The 20,815-nt window shown below is 36.6% G+C and overlaps 1 protein-coding gene across 4 annotated transcripts in view; it reads right to left on the reverse strand.

Annotated features, from left to right (window-relative positions):
• NELL2 (neural EGFL like 2) overlaps window positions 1-20,815 on the reverse strand; it is a 338,935-nt gene that overhangs the window by 171,023 nt on the left and 147,097 nt on the right. For all 4 annotated transcript variants that reach the window (XM_043563469.1, XM_043563471.1, XM_043563468.1 and 1 more), the window contains one exon: window positions 15,036-15,164. In XM_043563469.1, the coding sequence (XP_043419404.1) occupies window positions 15,036-15,164 (129 nt within the window). The remainder of the gene's footprint in view (window positions 1-15,035; window positions 15,165-20,815) is intronic.

The following is a 20,815-nucleotide window of genomic DNA, read 5'->3' on the forward strand; positions in this document are numbered from 1 at the left end:
ATCAATTAATCACAAATATAAAGAAACTCATCAATAGCAATACCATAATAGTCGGAGACTTCAACACCCCTCTCACAGCAATGGACAGATCATCTAATCAAAAAATCAACAAGTAAACAATAGCTTTGAATGACACACTGGATCAGATGGACTTAACAGATATATTCAAAACATTTCATCCTAAAGCAGCAAAATATACATTTTTCTCCAGTACACATGGAACGTTCTCCAGGATAGACCATATACTGGGACACAAATCAGCCCTAAGTACAAAAAGATCAAGATCATACCATGAATATTTTCAGACCACAATGCTATGAAACTCGAAATCAACCACAAGAAAAAGTTTGGAAAGGTAACAAATACTTGGAGACTGAAGAACATCCTACTAAAGAATGAATGGGCTAACCAAGAAGTTAAAGAGGAAATTGACAAGTATATGGAAGTCAATGAAAATGATAGCACCACAACCCAAAACCTCTGGGACGCAGCAAAGGTGGTCGTAAGAGGTAAGTATATAGCAATCCAGGCCTTCCTAAAGAAGGAAGAAAGATCTCAGATATACAACCTAACCTTACACCTTAAGGAGCTGGAAAAAGAACAGCAAATAAAACCCCAAACCAGAAGAAGACAGGAAATAATAAAGATTAGAGGAAAAATAAATGCTATCAAAACCAAAAAAACAGTAGAACAGATCAATGAAACCAGAAGCTGGTTCTTTGAAAGAATTAATAAAATTGATAAACCACTAGCCAGTTGGATCAAAAAGAAAAAGGAAAGGACCCAAATAAATAAAATCAAGAATGAAAGAGGAGAGATCACAACGAACACAGCAGAAATAAAGATAATAATAAGAGAATACTATGAGGAATTATATGCCAAATAAAATGGGCCATCTGGAAGAAATGGACAAATTCCTAGAAATATATATGCTACCAAAACTGAAACAGGAAGAAATAGAAAATTTGAACAGACCCATAACCAGTAAGGAAATCGAATTAGTAATCAAAAATCTGCCAAAAAACAAGAGTCCAGGGACAGATGGCTTTCCAGGGGAATTCTATCAAACATTTAAGGAAGAGTTAACACCTATTCTCTTGAAGCTGTTCCAAAGAATAAAAGTGGAAGGAAAACTTCCAAACTCTTTCTATGAAGCCAGCATTAACTTGATTCCAAGAAGAGAAACAGACCCCACTAAAAAGGAGAACTATAGACAAATTTCCCTGATGAACATGGATACAAAAATCCTCAACAAGATATTAGCCAACCGGATCCAACAATACATTAAAAAAACTATTCACCATGACCAAACAGGATTTATACCTGGGATGCAGGGCTGGTTCAACATCTGCAGAGCAATTAATGTGATTCATCACATCAATAAAAGAAAGGACAAGAACCATATGATCCTCTCAATAGATGCAGAGAAAGCATTTGACAAAATGCAGCATCCTTTCTTGATAAAAACCCTCAAGAAAGTAGGGATAGAAGGAGCATACCTCAAGATCATAGAAGCCATATATGAAAAACCCAATGCTAATATCATCCTCAATGTGGAAAAACTAAGAGCTTTCCCCCTAAGGTCAGGAACAAGACAGGGATGTCCACTCTCGTCACTGTTATACAACATAGTATTAGACGTCTTAGCCTCTACAATCAGACAAAGAAATAAAAGGCATCCAAGTCGGCCAGGAGGAGGTCAAACTCTCACTCTTCGCAGATGACATGATACTCTATATGGAAAACCCTAAAGATTCCACCAAAAAACTTCTAGAACTTATTCATGAATTCAGCAAAGTAGTAGGATATTAAATCAACACGAACAATGTAGCAACAGAAAGAGAAATCAAGGAATCGATCCCATTTACAGTTGCACAAAAAAACATAAAATACATAGGAATAAATTGAACTAAAGAGGTGAAAAATCTATACACTGAAAATTGTAGAAAGCTTATGAAAGAAATTGAAGAAGACACACACAAAAAATGGAAAAAAATTCCCTGCTCCTGGATAGGAAGAACAAATACTGTTAAAATGTCGATACTACCCAAAGCAATCTACATATTCAATACAATCCCTATCAAAATAACACCAGCATTCTTCACAGAACTAGAACAAATAATTCTAAAATTTGTATGGAACCAGAAAAGACCCCGAATAGCCAAAGCAATCTGGAAAAAGAAAACCAAAGCATGAGGCATCACAATCCCAGACTTCAAGCTATACTACAAAGTTGTAATCATCAAGACAGTATGGTATTTGCACAAGAACAGTCACTCAGATCAATGGAACAGAAGAGAGAACCCAGAAATGGACCCACAAACGTATGGTCAACCAGCCTTTGACAAAGCAGGAAAGAATATCCAAGGGAATAAAGACAGTCTCTTCAGCAAGTAGTGCTGGGAAAACTGGACAGTGACACACAGAAGAATGAACCTGGACCACTCTCTTACACCATACACAAAACTAAACTCAAAATGGATGAAAGACCTAAATGTAAGACAGGAAGCCATCAAAATCCTCGAGGAGAAAGCAGGCAAAAACCTCTTTGACCTTGGCCGCAGCAACTTCTTACTCAACATGTCTCCAGAGGCAACGGAAACAAAAGCAAAAATGAACTACTGGGACCTCATCAAAATAAAAAGCTTCTGCACAGCAAAGGAAACAATCAGCAAAACTAAAAGGCAACTGACAGAATGGGAGAAGATATTTGCAAATGACACATTAGGTAAAGGGTTAGTATCCAAAATCTATAAAGAACTTATCAAACTCAACACTGAAGAAACAAATAACCCAGTGAAGAAATGGGCAAAAGACATGAATAGACACTTCTCCAAAGAAGACATCCAGATGGCCAACTGACACATGAAAAAATGCTCAACTTCACTCATCATCAGGGAAATACAAATCAAAGCCACAATGAGATATCACCTTACACCTGTCAGAATGGCTAACATTAACAATTAAGGCAACAACAGATGTTGGTGAGGATGCGGAGAAAGAGGATCTCTTTTGCATTGTTGGTGAAAGCATGCTGGTGCAGCCACTCTGGAAAACAGTATGGCGTTTCCTCAAAAAACTAAATATAGAACTACTCTACGACCCAGCAATTGCACTACTAGGCATTTATCCACGGGATACAGGTGTGCTGTTTCAAAGGGACACATGCACCCCCATGTTTATAGCAGCACTATCAACAATAGCCAAAGTATGGAAAAAGCCCAAATATCCATCGATGGATGAATGAATAAAGAAGATGTGGCATATAAATACAATGGAGTATTACTTGGCAATCAAAAAGAATGAAATCTTGCCATTTGCAACTACATGGATAGAATTGGAGGGTGTTATGCTAAGTGATATTAGTCAGTCATAAAAAGACAAAAATCATATGACTTCACTCATATGAAGGCTTTAAGAGAGAAACCAGATGAACCTAAGGGAAGGGAAACAAAAATAACATAAAAACAGGGAGGGGGACAAAACAAAAGAGACTCATAAATATGGAGAACAAACTGAGGGTTATGGGAGGGGTTGTGGGAGGGGGATGGGCTAAATGGGTAAGGGGCACTAAGGAATCTACTCCTGAAACCATTGTTGCACTATATGCTAACTAATTTGCATGTAAATTTAAAAAAATAAAAAATAAAACAAGTTAAAAATTTTTTTTTAAATAATAAAAAAATAACAAAGCACAAAACCATCAATCATAATTCTCATTTCCATCTGCATCTGGAAAATGGACATAGACTTTCAATGTTACCTCTACTTAGAAAGTCAGCTCCATGAAGGCAGGAGCTTAATCAGTTTTGCTCACAGTTATATGACCAGCACCCGTTCATGGCCTGGCACATAGCATGTGCTCAACACATACTATGAATAAATGAACAATGAACAAAGATTCTCTAAATGAACTCTAGTGATAGAATCCAATCATGAATCAAAATTCCCCCCAAAAGAGCTTAGAACTCCAACTCCACCTCAGAGGGAAGAAAGTATAGCTAGAGTACAGGGGTAAAAGTGCACCAACTCTGGGGGTCCCAAACAGACCAGAATCTGCTACTCACCCTGACCAAATACAAAGGCAGAGAAAAGAGTGGTGGTGAAACAGGAAAGGACTTTATTTCAGTGAGGCCAACACCAGGAAGGCAGTGGACCAATGTCTCAAAGACTGTCTCTGAAATACTGAAAATACTTCCATGTTTATAGAAGGCAAATGAGGGACAAAGGTGGGTAGGTATGTGCACATGGGTAGCAAAGGTCAAAGGGATCATTGTCTTGAGGTCAGTCACAGGTAGGGGTCTTGCTGGCTCAGGGAAGTATTTAGTGCTTGCCCTGGTAATTTTGGTTTCCCGTAGGGGATAATTTGCCCTCAGAGTCTTCCCCCTGTTCCAAGAGACAAGTTAGAAAGAACCCAACTAGTGGGATGCCTGGGTGGCTCTGCTGGTTAAGCTACCAACTTGGGCTCAAGTCATGATCTCACAGCTTGTACATTCAAGCCCCACCTCAGGCTCTGTGCTGACATCTCAGAACCTGGATCCTGCTTCAGATTCTGTATCTTCCTCTCTCTCAGCCCCTCCCCTGCTTGCTTGCTTGCTCGCTCTTTCTCTCTCTCTCTCAAAAATAAACATTTAAAAAATTAAAAAAAGAAGTAAAGAATCCAACTTGAAAAGTTTGAGGTCAAAATGGAGGCAGACAGCTGAAGTCCTCTTTTAAAAGTACTTAACCCTATTTAATACATATATGTATCATTAATTGATGGCTGATTCATAATTTGTTCCTTATATAGATAGCTTCCAAAACTCCAACAGACTTATATGAATATTTTTTAGAGAAGTGCATTCTTTGGGGCGGAAAATCAGTTGACAGTGAAAGTCACATAACTATGATGTTTAGTTTCAAAAAGATAGTATATGGCTAGCACTGATTATTTCTTTAACCTATTTTACATGAGAAACTGTGGCTAAGAAGAAATTCAGAGGAATTCAATCTTTATTAGGTTTGGTTTTAAAAATTTAAAGTCCTCCCTTCATATCAGAGAGGACCCTGCCTTCAAAGAAAAAAATGCCCTTTTTCTACAATTTATATATCTTAATGATGTTCAAGTTTACAAATGAACAGAAATTGTTTTTGAGTCAGCAAAAGCTGAAGTTAAGGATCGCAGAGAGTAAATGATGAATGAGCCCAGGACTGCTGCTAATGCAAGTTCAAATTTAGCTGTGTCACTTGATAGTGATTTTCAAGTTTTTCACCAAACTTCTCAATTAGAGAAGGAAAAATTCTTATGAAAAACAACACAACACAACACACACACACACACACACACACACACACACACACACTCACACACTTATCTCCTCAGCATAGTAAATATGGTTTAAATAGATGTTCCATTAAGGCCTAAAAACACTAATGTTTCCATATATGGCCTTCATTATGTTGAGGTATGTTCCCTACAAACCTACTTTGTTGAGGCTTTTTATCATGAGTGGCTGTGGTACTTTGTCAAATATTCTTTCTGCATCTATTGAAAGAATCATATGTTTCTTACCCTTTCTTTTCTTAATGTGATGTGTCACATTGATTGATTTGTGAATCTTGAACCACTCTTGCAACCCAGGAATAAATCCCACTTGGTGGTGAATGATTTTTTTAATGTATTGTTGGATTCGGTTCGCTAATATTTGGTTGGGAATTTTTCCATCCATGTTCATCAGGGATATCGGCCTGTAGTTCTCTTTTTCAGTGTAGTCTTTTATCTGTTTTTGGTATCAGGGTAATGCTAGCCTCTTAGAATGAATTTGGAAAATTTTCTTTCTTTTCTATTTTTTGGAATACTTTGAAAATAATAGGTATTACTTCTTCTTTATATGTTTGGTAGAATTTGTATGTGAAGCCATCTGACTCTGGACTTTTGTTTGTTGGGAGTTTTTTGATTCCTGATTCAATTTCTTTGCTGGTTATCAGTATACCATATTAATTCTGGAAGTTGGTTTATGTGGCAACTTTTTCACTTTGTTAGATGAATAGATGATGCCTTCATATTTGAAAACATCAGAAATGCTTTTGCTCCTCTCATTTTTTTGTTGTTGTTAATTTGTAACTGTGATGGTTAATTTTATTTGTTAACCCCAGTGAGCCTTAGGACGACCAGATATTTGGTCAAACATTATTCTGGGTGTGTTGGTGAGGGTGCCTAGGGATGAGATTAACATTTGAATTGGTGCACTGAGTAAAGCAGATTGCCTCCCTAATGTGAGCTTAAATGGGTGGGCATCATCCAATCAACTGAAGATCTGAATGGCTGAGTAAGAGGGAAATATTGACTGCCTGATTGTGAGCTGGGATACTGGTCTTCTCTTGCCCATGAACTGGAATTTACACCATTGGTTCTCCTGGTTCTCAGTTCTTTGGACTTGGACCAAAATATGCCATGGACTCTCCAGATACCCAGATTGCTGACTTCTGGATCTTGGGATCTTCTCAGCCTACTTGAGCCAGTTCGTTATAATCAATCAATCTCTCTCAATCAATCAACCTTTCTCTCAGTCCATATATGTCCTATTGGTTGTTTTCCTGGAGAATCCTGATTAATACAGTAACCTCAGGCTTTTTTTAGTTTAAGAAACTCTACCATAACACACCACAGAGAGTACATCATTAGCCATAATTTTGAAAGCTACAGTGTCTATGAGAATTCCCTAATTAATCCCATAGGGCTCAGCCCTCTGGTTATTTATCCCCACTCTGTTAACAGGCCTCCCCTTAACTCCAGTGGGGACTTGTGTGCAGGCTTTACAATCAGAGAATTAAGCTCATTCTGCATCTTTCCCTTCTTATCTCTTGGAGCAACTCTGTGGGGCTATCTCTCATCTTATTCTTAAAAATATCCTCTCAGATTGGCTCTATATTCCACAGTTAATGATATGCAGATACTAGCTATGTCAGGAATTCACAGTAAATGAATTATTTGTGAAGTGGTAATAAGCTGAGAAAGAGAAAAAAAAATGGAAGGAAGGAAAGAAAGAAGGACACAGGGAGAGAGGGAGGGAAAGGACAGGAGGGAAAGAGAGAAAGTCTGTTTTCCCATTGTCTTCCTATGTGGGTTATTTACAGGGTCTCAGCTCATTACAAACTTTCTAATGCCATTGAACTGCTTTCTGGATGGAGTACATATTATTTTTCCTTTTCAGAAACATTCAATTTGTAAGCCAGTTAGCTACTTTTAAAAAATGCCTCCCTAAAGAAAAATCTATATGCTATTATTATTTACAAAAATAAGAATTAGATTAGGTATCTAATAAGTAAATTAAAAGCAGTAAAAATTGGGGAGCCTGGATGGGTCAGTAGGTTAAGCTTCAGACTCTTGATATTGGCTCAGGTTGTGATCCCCTGGTCCTCTCTCTCTCTGCCCCTCCCCAGCTCCTAATTGCATGGGCGGGCACTCTCTCTCAAAATAAATAAATAAACTTTTGTTCTAAAAGTAGTAAAATTTTAAAAACACTAAATCTGTAGATACATGATATGAATTTGAACCCTGGGCTTACTGTTTGCTGTGTGGGTAAATGATTTGGGGCAAACCATTTGATTTCCTAGTTCTTTAATTTTCTTCACCCCAAAACAAGATGTTATAAAAATGCCTGCCGCATCATAGGACCTCTGGAAGAAATCAGATGCTGTATCTATAAAGCATATTAAGTGTCTCTTAAGAATCACGGGGCGCCTGGGTGGCTCAGTCGACTGAGCGTCCGACTTCAGCTCAGGTCACGATCTCGCGGTCCGCGAGTTCAAGCCCCGCGTCGGGCTCTGGGCTGATGGCTCAGAGCCTGGAGCCTGCTTCCAATTCTGTGTCTCCCTCTCCCTCTGACCCTCCCCCGTTCATGCTGTGTCTCTCTCTGTCTCAAAAATAAATAAACGTTAAAAAAAAATAAAAATAAATAAAAAGAATCATACGGTTATTAGTAGCAGGTGGTGCTTTTTATTACAGCCCCACTGACAAACAATAGAAGAAGAATACAAAATAGAAAAGAATAGAGAAATTACTTGTGTTCATTAACAGTTATGCTCACATTACTTCACACATGGGTTAGAATCTCCAAAAATACAGAACAAGAAAAAAGGTAGAAGAGGTATCAAGAAAAAAGGTAGAAGAGGTATCATTAGCCAAAGGATTGCATTAAAAAGACAGGAATGAGATGAGAGGAGATAGTGTTTGATGTAACAGGTGGAAAGAAAAGAAGAAAAGATCTAAATACAACTTATAATTTATGTTTGAAGGTGTGCCATGCCTGGCACATAGCAGGCACTAAACAAATGTTTATTAAGATTCTAATCTCCACATTCCAGTGGCATTTAAATTAAGTACCTTCTACCTGCCAGACGTGTAATGTTCAAGTGACTTGGTTTGCACATTTTAGATAGAATTAAAATCTTAAGTAAAAATTTAGAGTGTACAGTGAAAGCAAGATAGAGATGGGGAAATTTCTGGGATTTGTGGTCCTTTTACTATCCATATATCAGTGCACATATAATTTAACAAATAGCAAGTGTTCTAAATGAATGAATTCCTTTTCTTGCACTACTCAAAATAATTTTTAAAGGCCAAAACATACCAATTTAAAACAACTGAATTCCTTTTTACCTATAAAAATCAATATGACATTAGCCTTTCTTATGCAATATAAGCACAATTCAGTAAGTTCAATGCTTGTCCTCAATAATTCTTTAGTGGTGGGGTAGCCTAAAGGTGCCCCTCTGTTCAGCATATCTAAGCATTTCAAAACCATTAACAAACAAATATTTCTTAAACTCTACGTTGTCTATCTCTATTTTAGAAGTTTAGAGGAATTCAAGGAAAATAAAACAGTTTATGACCACAAGACACTTATAGGTGGGAGACCTATATATACAGGCATACATGTATCAGTCCTTTAATAAACTGTATAGTGTATAAGAAAGTATATTACAACTGGACAATTGGATATAAACCGGTACAGAACAAGGTATTCATTCTTTGGTCAGAAAAAATTAAAAAAAATAGATTTGAGAAATTAAGTCTTTGTACTTAATTCATCACGAAAGTGTTCAGAAAGAAAATAAAACATAAGTAGTCTGGAAGGATAATTAAATCATGAAGCATTAGACCAAAAAGCAAAAGGTATTTCTGCCAGATTATAGAAATTTGCTATAGCTACCATAATAAAGTACCACAAACTGGTGGCTTAAGCAACAGAGATTTATTGTCTCACAATTCTGCAGGCTAATAGACCAGAATCAAGGTGTTGGAGGGATGGTTCTTTTCTTAGGGCTGTGAAGGACAATTTATTCCATGCCCCTTGCTTACTTTCTGGGGCTTTCCTGGAAATCTTTCGTGTTCTTCAGTTTGTAGATGCATCACTCCAATCTCTACCTTCATGCTCACATGACATTCTCCCCCTGTGTCTGGGTCTACATTTTCCTATTTTATAAGGACAACAGTCATACTGGAGTAGGACCTCACCCTTTTCCACTATGACTTCATCTTAACTAATTACACTTGTTAACAGTTCCATTTCCAAATAAGGTCACTTTCTGAGGTACTGTGTTTTCAAACTTCACCATCTGAATTTTAGGGACACAGTTCAATCCATTACACAGATGAACCATTCTGAGCCAAGTAATTGATTAAATAGCTCTAGGTGACTTGCTAAGGCTTAATGGATGAATAACTGAAAGGCCAGACAACAGAGAATCTTGGAGCCTTCAGGCAACAGAGAACCGTGGAACCTTAGCAAAGGAGCTTGACGTGCTGAACTGGAAGGCACTGTGGGCTCTCAAAGAAAAGAAATGGTGTTTTGTAAACGTTAATCTGGAGAATGGGTCCTGGCTGGGTCAGGAGGGAGTGAGACACTAAAGACAGAATAACTAAGTAGAGGGAGACAGGAAGTAAAAAATATCTGGCAGCAGCAGTCAGAATGAAAGAGATTAAATGAATCCAAGAGAAAGTGGTCTATCAATAAGAGATTATTCCTCTAGGGAGTTCAGATTATACCAAACAATCGCCTATATTCTCATTAATCTGAGTACTTAATAAGACGTCAATTACTGATTTCAGTAATTATAGGTGATATGCAACTATATGAATGACTCACTTGTACAAAATTACTTTCCTGTTCTTGTGTAATGCCAAAGGCTTGGAGAGCAACAACACCAACTGTTTAAGGAGTTTGGGAATCCAGAAAAAGCTTCTTCAACATAACGCACTATTGGGTTGACACAATGTAATCCCTGGCAACTATCATGCACCAAAGAGAAAAAGTTAACATATGAATGACTTCTGAAGACACTATCTAAAATGGAATGCCAAGGTGGTCCTAACACAATAGTGAATAGTGGAATGTCAAGAAGGAAGATATAGTCAAAACATCAAAAGCTCCTATAATTTTCATTTTAGAATGAAGACATGTAGCAAAGAACCATTCTGGAAAACATGATGGCCAGACTAATTTTTGACAACTCTTTCAGATTATATGTACTGACAAGAGATGAAGTGAAGGGGAAGTACTGAAATTTTACTAAGAATCTAAAGCGAATGAGGGACATTGAATGGATGGAATTGAATACGTAATTTTTAAAAGAAATATGGTAAACATATATATAGCTTATAAGAAATACAAAGGAGGCCAACATACTTCTGAATATTTTATATCCACTATATCTAAAAGGTGGGCAAGACATCCAATCATAAAATCCTAATATTAAACCATGTTTATAAATACCTAAGGCATTTCGAAACTCATTCATGAACAACAGGTTATCATCTACATGGCTGAGATACTGGAGGTAAAGGAGAGACAGAACTTAAAAAGGAAAAAAAGAAGACAGGGAAGAAAAATGCTTCTTTAGCCCTACTTCCTTTAAGCTACTGCTCTCTTCCTCCTTCCCTTCATAAGAAAACATCTAGAAGGAGTTCTGTCCCTTCATCAGATACATTTTTTCCCATTATGCAATATTCAATGTGCTCCCAATTGGCTTGTGTCCTCACTTTTGCACCCAATTTAGCTATTGCTCTTGTCCTCAATGTCATCCATAAAGTTCCATGCAAAGGACATCTCTCAGTCTTCATCTTTATTGATCTCTAAGAAGCATTCCACTTTCTTCTTGAAATTCTCTCTGTCTCTTGGTTCCTATAACACCACCTTCTCTTTTCTCTCCTCCTACATTTCAGCCACAATTTTGCTGTCTCCATCACCAAATCATGTTTTCTATAAAATGCTCAAAGTCTGGAGTTTTCAAAAACTCCCCAGGCAATTTCTTGCAGTTCTTCAGCTACCATTTATATGCCAAAGAATCCCAAATTTTATGTACAACTTAAACTTCTCTGAACTCCATATCCAAGTATATTCAACAGGGTACTCAGCTGTGATGTCCCATAGGTACCACAACGCAACCTGGTGATTTTCCCACCCAGTCTGTTTCCTAAGTAAGTAGCACCACCATCTGCCTGTTACTCAGGCAAAGAAGCCTAGGTAGCAACCTTGAAACCTCTCTCCTCCTCATCTCCTGTCACCCATTAACCAGCAGGACTAGTTTTACCTCACAAATGATCTCAAACGCATCCACATCTCCATTTCCATTTTTAATGCAAGCCACCACTGTCTCTCATTCACTAGTTTCCCATATCCACTGGTTTCCCACATCCAGTCTTACCTCCATTCAGCCTAAAGCTGAAGTGATTTATTTAAAACACAAATGTGATCAAGGCACTTCACTCCTTAAAAACTTTCATTGCCTACCCCTTTGTTCTTAGCATGAAACCCTTATTTAGTCCTTACTGTGCCCTTCAAGGCCATGCTGCCCTTCATCCATTTCATCAGGCACTTCTCCCTTTGCTCTCTGCCTTCTATCGATTCTTACAAAGTGTTTCTCACCACCTGGAGGCCTGGAGGCCTGCTGAGTCCTCTACTTGGCAAATTCCCTTCTTTCCCATCCTTACTTCTATGCCTAGCTGATGTTTACTTAATCTTTAGATTTTGGAAACAAACAAACAAACAAACAATTTTCTTCAAGCACTCCCACCCACCCAGATCAGACTCTTGTTAACCTATTTCTCTTTCAGGGCATTTGCCACATGTGAAATTAAATGCTCTTTTGTGTAATGAACTGGATGTTATATTTCTTGACTGAGATAATATCAGTTATGTATGTCTTATCTACTGTTTCACCTCTAGTGTAGCCTTGAACAAAGAAGGCATTCAATAAATGTTTGCCAAATGAACAAATGAACTCCAACATTTAACAGCGCTATTTTAAACCTGATAGGTAAACTGTGGTAAAAATCAATAATCTCAATTACAGTTTTACCATTAAAACAACCCTACAGATTTAATAAACATAATGTATATCACTTACAAATTATTACTTGCTTATTTTTGTATATAATCATAAGTCTAATTTCTTAGAGGACCAGAATTCTGTAGACCATCTGATAGACAACATGAACCATTGCATAATTTTTAAATGTTGCTTCTAAGAAGTCAAATATCCTTAAAGTTAACAACAATAACAGAATGAAAAGGAAAACCAAATTTGATCAAAATACTGGAAAAAGGATACTGGAAATACTGGAAATACAAAATACTGGAAAAAGGATAACCTCTTAACATGAATAATGAAAGATACAATATTAAAAGTCCTCATCATGAAAAATTCAAGATCTCTGTAATAAACCAAGTTTTTCCATCATTTTCTTAACTTTTGAAGATTTTTATCTTTAAATGACAAAAAAATAATGTGAAGAAATTTACAAACCATCTTTCAGTATGATCCATTCAGAATGCAAAGTAGCTGCTCATTTGTGCTATACATTTATACATAACAATGATAAAAACCCATTTTCAACAGGTTGCATTAAAAAGTTATTTAATCTAAATCTCTGCCCTCTTCTCTTAAACTCTTACCTGTCTCAATAAACAGCAACGTCATCCATGTGTTGTTCAAACTCCTTTAATCCCTTCTCAATTCTCCTCCACAATAAACTGTCTGCAAGTACTGTTGGCTCTATTTTCAAAACAACACCAAGAACACGCTTCCTCCTCTTTATCTCCCTTATCATTTTCTTAATCCAGACCACCAACATCTTTGCCTAAACTACTGCAAAAGCCTCCCAACTGGTCTTCCTATTTATGTCTCTTCCTCCCCACCATATTTAACCCATAATCTACAATTTAGTTAATTTAAGGCACTGCAGCCAGAGCCATCCTTTTCAATACAAGTATATCACTCCCCTATTTGAGATGAACCTAAAATCCTTACAAGCCTCCCTAAAATACCTGGCCCCTACTTCATTCTTCGATTGCATCTTAACTGACTCCTCTGCTGCATCACATTATCCTTTCTTTCAGTTTCTAGAACATCCAAGATAGTTCCCACTTAGGGGTTTTCTACTTGCTATTGCTCCTGCTTGAAATGCTCTGTTCCAGATCTTTCTATGCTGTTTCCTTATCATCAAATCTCAAGTCAACTGTCAACTCGTCTCCATCAACCCCACAGACTTTCCCTGACCATCTCATCTAAATTAACCCCCAATCATTCTCTATCACATCATCCTGTTTCATTTTATTCCTATTATTTATTACTACCTGAAACTGCCTTCTCTATTTCTATGGTTACCACTTATTCTCTGTCTTCCCCCTAGAATGTGAGATCTGAACACAGGAAACTTTTTAGTCTTATTCACTATTCACTACCCAGTACCTAGAAAAGTGTTGGTATACAATAGGTGCTCACTAAATCTTTATTACATGAGTGCACATACTTAACCACAACAACAAAAGCAGAAGCTCAAAATAAAAATAATGATCAGAAAATTAAGATCCAGAAAGAGGTATTACATGAATTTATATCATGTGGTTTCGTGTTACACATTTTGACAGTATCAGTGGGGCTTATTACATGTTAGAGATCTCAAATATTATAATGAAAATACACTACTAAGTTTCAAAATGAGCATTTTTTTAAAAATCTGCATCATAAATGGAGAAGGAAAGACCTATCTTTCAGCAAAAATATAATGGTCTCTTTTGGACTGAATCAGAAGCATTTAAAGAAATACTTTGGAAAAAAAAGGTCAATTTTAAAAATAAATACCAACTTTTAAGGCAGAGAAAATTTATTGAAAGCTAAGAGAAACAACAGAAATTGGTTTCCCAAGGGCCAATAAATTATCGTGTAGCTAAACAGAGGCTGGCAAGTTTATACCTTAGAGGTTTTCTGTCTCCAAGGACCAATGGCACATTCTTGACATTTGGAAAGGATAAGTCTAGAACCCTCCAAATGTCCAAACACCACTGTGTCAGTGTTCTTACTTGCAAGACCCACTAGCTAGTCACATATTTAATGAGAATCATCTAAATCTGTGCCTCAGGGAAGTAATAAATTACTACATCTCATGGACTTCCAGGGTCTTTCCTGAACAGTATTTGTGAATGTCAAGGGCCTCCTCACAGTATCTGGACTGTTTCCATGAGAGAATAAACTACCGTGGATATTAGTTTAAGATTCTAAAAAAATAACTAGGCATCTATTTACTCCACTGGAGCTATTTACTAAATACCACGGAGCATTAATACAACCACTGAGATTACTCACAGTAGCAAACAAAGATAGCAGTGGTACTTTATCTTCCTGTTAATTGATTGCTTTTGTTCAACAACATTGGAAAAATCTGACTACAATTCTAACTGCAAGCCACAGTAATCATGTCAATATGTGAACTATCTGAATATCTAATTATGAAAAAAGAAAGGCAATTTCACAGTGGAAGTATTATTTTAATTCAAGAAACCAGCCATATAACTTATTAGTCTGACATATAGCAGATAGCTAAAAAACTTTAATTTGAAAGATAATTATTTTTAGCTGATTAATATGCTTCAAATTAAATTCACTGCTTTTAATGGGCCCATCAACTTGACAACCTGGGAAATTAATAAATTTTGCATGCAGTAATCCTAGGAAATTTAAACAGCTGAGCTACACATCATTACAAGGATTACCTTCACAGTAGGCATTGTCCTCTCGAAGAGCCCTAAAACCATCTCGACAGGTACAAACGGCCCTGTCATTCAGATTTCTGCAGACAGAATTCTCCATGCAGTTATGCCTTTCAGAACAAAAGTCATAACCTACAAGAAAAAAGAAACTTATTAAGGTAAATGAAAATATGACAAAAATGAATAAATTTTGCTGACTAAATACTCCCTTTGATTTAGAAGCCATTTTTCCCTAAATTATTTTTTAAATTGATACCTTCATCCATTGTTAGAGAACCACATGCTATGTGTACTAAAAGGTGTTTATGTTTAACTCAGGTGTTTCCTACTTCAAGTTAATTCTGTCTCCTATGTCTTCCTTCTGACTTTAGGTTTTCTAGTCCCTGATATTTGAAGTATAGCCCTCCAAATATCTGGAACAAAGAGAGATCCATGGAGTCCAAAATGAAGATTTACAATATAAAAGACAACTCAGGAGGTGCCTGGGTGGCTTAGTTGGTTAAGTGTCCAACTCTTTGTTTCTGCTCAGGTCATAATCTCATGTTTTGTGAGTTCGAGCCCCACATCAGGCTCCGTGCTGTGCAGAGCCTGCTTGAGATTTTCTCTCTCCCTCTCTATCTCTGCCCTTCCCCCTCTCACTGTCTCTGTCTCTCTCTTAAAAATAAATGTATAAACTTAAAAAAAAGATAATTCAGTGAGAAAGTAATCTGTGAATTAGAGGTTGAACATTATCAGTACTATGGATAATACAGCCCTGGGCTGGATGAAATATGAACATTGTGTACTTAAGAAATGAAACAGCCTGACATCCTTTAAAAAAAATTGTAAATGTGTCAAAAATGAAAATTATATCACTTTAATTGTCTCTGGAAATCTGCAAGGCAGAGGATGTCCACTCAAAAGAAGGGGAAAAAGTTATGAATTACAAAGATTTCACAGATTCCAGAGTCTTTATGAGAGGATGGAAAAAAATGGAACATTTTATAAACAGTGGTACCAGTCACGTGTAATTTCTTAGGATCTCTTCTGCCTGTGTGAATCCCTTGTTCAAAGACCTAAGATGCGGAAATGAAAAGTTTAAACACTGGACTCCATACTAAATGGAAATTACATGATTGTACATCATTCAAACAATTTTCCAATTGCCTGATGCATAAGTTATCTATCTCGTTTTACACTGTCTAATGAATTACAATTTCAGTCCATGTACAGAAGAAAAGAGGACTAGAAAAATGTATTTCATGTAGCTCAGAATAAACTCATCTGCTCACATATAGTCAGGGAAAAACTTTTCACCTGAGCCAATCATGAAGATCAAAGTTCTACACTGGCCCATCTTACTTGTAACCAAATTACCATAGAAGGCTGTGATTCAGTGAAAGGGTGGGACTAAATAGTACCACAGCCAGCAGCATACTCTGGCACAGTGCTGTGGTTGGTGTCCATTCTGATTGCCTGGTGCCTGTAATGACTATTTTCAATATCACCCCACAGTTAAAGCGTATCCCCCATGAAGTACAACTACAATGTATAGTAAAAAGTTGTGTGTACAACTTCATAAGCCTTAAGAAGGGTGATGCTCTCAAAATGCAATAATGGCATTAAAAAGGGAAATTAAAAAAATGAATTAGTGATTTCTACAGAAATAAAATAGAACAAAGGGGTATGAAGGCCAGAACAATATATAGTCAATAGTGGCATTTAAATCACTTGACAACTAAATTTTCTGGACGTGATTCCTCACAATCTACATTCTCATGTGTAAGGCCCAACCTTTATAAGTAAAACGTTCATTCTCAAGAAGAGAAAAAGAGTTAAAAATGTTTTCTCCTAAAGTCTTTTTCTTTCCTTCTTCTTTAAGTAACTAAATTGAGACCGTACTTCTTGAAATGTATTCCATTGTCTTTTTACAATGCCTGAGAAGAAATAATTTCAGTTTAAAAGTCATCTTCATTTTCTACCCCAATAGCTCAGTTCCTCATCAATCTATAATGAAAAGTCTCTAAGAAATCACTTCATATTTATTCTAAATTAAAACAAAGTTACTGTAAACACTGGCCCACTCCTTGAGTTACACGCAGAATCAAGAGATCATGTTCTAACACAGTACTAACTCTGCAAAATTGCACCTGTAATGTTTCCAACAATACTGAGAGGGCTGTGACTAACAACAGGTATTGTGCTAAGGCATTTTTATTTTTCTTTCATAAGTTTATATTTTTCAAAACTATCTTTCAATTTTTCCCTTTGCTGCATTTTCTCTTATCATTCTTCAGACTTTGCCCAATCTATGCCATCACTCTCTAGGCCATTCCACCTCTATTACACTCCTTCTCCAATTTTACCTGTAAGTAATGCTTAGACCTCTTATCTCAGCATTGAATATCATGCATACATTCACCATGCAGTATCTAATTGCTGCAAGAATTTTCCAACTATAAGATAATGATGTGATGCTACCTTTACTGTTTGAGGTTCAACTAGGGAGTCCTTTACTTTTTATCAGATGTTTGTTTTTTTTTAATTAACCCAGAGACGTGAAAGCTAAAACTTTTGTCAATCAAATTCTAATTTACTCTAAACAATGTCAGATAGATATTTTTATTTATTTTCTCAACAAATTGATTGAATCCATTGGTTGTTTTACTGCTTAGATACAAATGCCAGTATCAAAAGACTACCTATTGATAGGTAGAAAATTCAGATTCAGTTAAAGTGGGTTGTTTCCAAACTATAGGTAATAACTTCAAAAACTCAGTATAAGATGGCAAAAACCCACAGCCCTACCTCCACACTTGCATTTCTAGTCATATGTGCTTGGCTTTTGGAGTTGAAAGACCTGGATTTACAACCAAATCTCTATTACTTACTAGCTGTGTAAATTACTACTTGTGTAAAGTAATTAACCTTTAAAACCTTTTCCTCATCTGTAAAATTAAGATGATATCTACCTCGCCAAAATGTAAAGTTCAAATGAGATCATCTATGTAAAAACATAATAGCACAGTATTTGTTAATAATTAAAGCAACTAGAGTATTACCAATAAGCCGCTAGCCAAATACATTGAGATACTTATCACAGAAGAAAATTCAAGTATTTGTTATAGATGGATGGATCTAATCTAATCTAATCTAATACAATCTAGCTTTTATTTCCCACTTTGGACTTAAATTTCAAAGCTACCAACTTTTCTATTCCTTTTATAAGTTTTTCAAATTTACATGAAGTCCTCTGTTTTTTGGTAAGTATAGATCTTTCTATAAAATATTAATATGCATTTCTCTACAACTGGTTGAATAGGAAAGGGTGAATACAAAAGATTATGAGTAAGAATAACATACATAAAAGGTTATACATAATAATCAGGAGAAAGATAATAAACTTTAAGGTGGTTTTTGTCCACTAGGTCTATTTCTTCTTTTTGTGGGGGGAAAAAAACAGCCCACATGGTTGGTTTGGATGAACCATTCACCCCTATTGTTAGCCCATGTGCTGACAGGAAGAGGGACTGTACCGCCCCTCAGGATAATCAATGCATCCCACGGACCTGGACACATTAGTTCCTTCAGGTCTGGGCATATGACCCAGTTCAGGCTAATGAAGATGATTAAAACTCAATTATGGGACTTTTGTTCAACTCCTGAAGATACTAAGTTTTTCTTTCACCTACTCCAGTATCATAATGATGCGAGCATAAGAATGTCAGTGGTCTAGCTGAAAACGCAGGAAGCCTGAAAATAAAGCCACTTCAGAAGAGACAAACAGAGGGGCGCCTGGGTGGCGCAGTCGGTTAAGCGTCCGACTTCAGCCAGGTCGCGATCTCGCGGTCCGTGAGTTCGAGCCCCGCGTCAGGCTCTGGGCTGATGGCTCGGAGCCTGGAGCCTGTTTCCGATTCTGTGTCTCCCTCTCTCTCTGCCCCTCCCCTGTTCATGCTCTGTCTCTCTCTGTCCCAAAAATAAATAAATGTTGAAAAAAAAAAAAAAAAAAGAGACAAACAGAGATCCACCTAGGCAAAGGAGCAGGATTGCAGAGCTGTAAAAACCTTCTCATAGGAGCCGTATTTTCCATTTCTTGCCTACATCAGTTGGACTGGGTATTTTATTACTTACACCTAAAAGATTACTAACTTATTTAGATATTATTTGCAGGATTATGGATAATAGTGATTTTTCCAAAATTATGTTTCATGTGCATAGATGTATACTTTTTAAAAAGCACAACCTGCAATGGATTTCTTTTAGTGTGTATTAAAAATATGTGAATCTAACAAATAATGCCATTATTTTATGGATACCATTGTTTGGAATGAAGCTAAATTTTTGAAAAATGAGTGACTAACAGTATATATAAGAAAATTAACTAAATTATGTTATTAGTAATACATATACAACAAGAATCATGAAGGTATAATTGAATAATGTGGGAAACTGTATTATCCAGAAGTTGGGAGAAAATCTATACCCACTGAACCTTCTACATATAGATGTCCCTACTACTTATAGGACTTGATGAAGTAAATGCTAAATTAAAGTGGGGCATCCAGGGAGGAGAACTTACTGGTATTGCAAACAGAGAAAGGTGTTGCCAAGAGAGGAAGAAAAAGGAAGAGATGCAGATACAAAAATTCTGCAAAATTCTACAAAAATAATATAATTTCTGTATCTTTCTGAGTCAGAGTCCTTACTGTATCACCAAGTCTCTGTCATGTTGTAATTCGCTATAACCTTGAAGAGGCTCTCAAACATGAAAAAAGTGAAAAGACCAGTCCTGCTACACTGCTCCTGAGCTACTATGACATAAGATCCCCAGTTGCAGAGTACCAAAAAACAGTCTTGGTTGGATTGGATTTGGTGCCTAGAGATTTGGGTTCTTATTTAGGTGCACAGCTTCGTTTCTGGCACTGGCTGAGCCTCTGGTGGAAAGGCCAACACTTTCATCTCATGCTCTGCCCCCAGGGAATATTTAGTGACCGTTATTGCAAAACTGACTTTTTTCGGATGTGAACGCAGCATCCTTAGCACTAGGCAGACAGGCCTGGAAACTGGAGGCCAATTATATTACAAATACATTTGTCACAACATATGAGTAGGTGTTAACTCAAAATTTAAGCCTTAAGAACCTGACTTTTTCTAGTTTAAAAGTCAGGGAATGCCAGGAAACGCATTTGTTTATTCTATATATTTGAAATCAGAAATTAAAGCAATCTTTATTATAAATGGTGCTTAATGTTTCAAGAAGAACCAACTTGTCCAATTTTAGTTCCAGCATTATGTAAGCTAGTAGTTCTCAATCATGGCTGTGTAAAAAAAAAAAAAAAAAATTAATAGGAGAGGTGTTTTTTGTTGTTGTTTTGTTTTATTTTGTTTTAATGGTGATACCATGGTTCCATTTCTGATCAATTATATTAGAATCTCAGGGGGAGGAGGTGTTGGTCACAGTATATTTCATCACTGTATTTTGAGTGTGTTGTGTAAACACATTAATTTTTAAAACTACAAACAATTTAAATATAACAACTTTTGTAGCTAGCATTTCCATTTCTTAACTTGTTTTTTGCAATGTATCAGGGCTCTGTTAAAAATAAATGGATGTGATCAAGGCTTCTTTTGATATCTGAAAGGTCTTATCTCAGCTACTCACTCAAATCTTGTCCTAGCCAACCTTGTCTAATTTCTAGACCTCTTGAGAGGCTGTTTACCTCCCAAATCTCTAAGTAGCTCCTGGATACTTCCAGGGGATTAAAGATGGCCACAAATTTTTAACACTCTTATCATGATGGGGT

This window comes from Prionailurus bengalensis, chromosome B4 (assembly GCF_016509475.1).
Source record: "Prionailurus bengalensis isolate Pbe53 chromosome B4, Fcat_Pben_1.1_paternal_pri, whole genome shotgun sequence".
Lineage (NCBI taxonomy): Eukaryota > Metazoa > Chordata > Mammalia > Carnivora > Felidae > Prionailurus > Prionailurus bengalensis.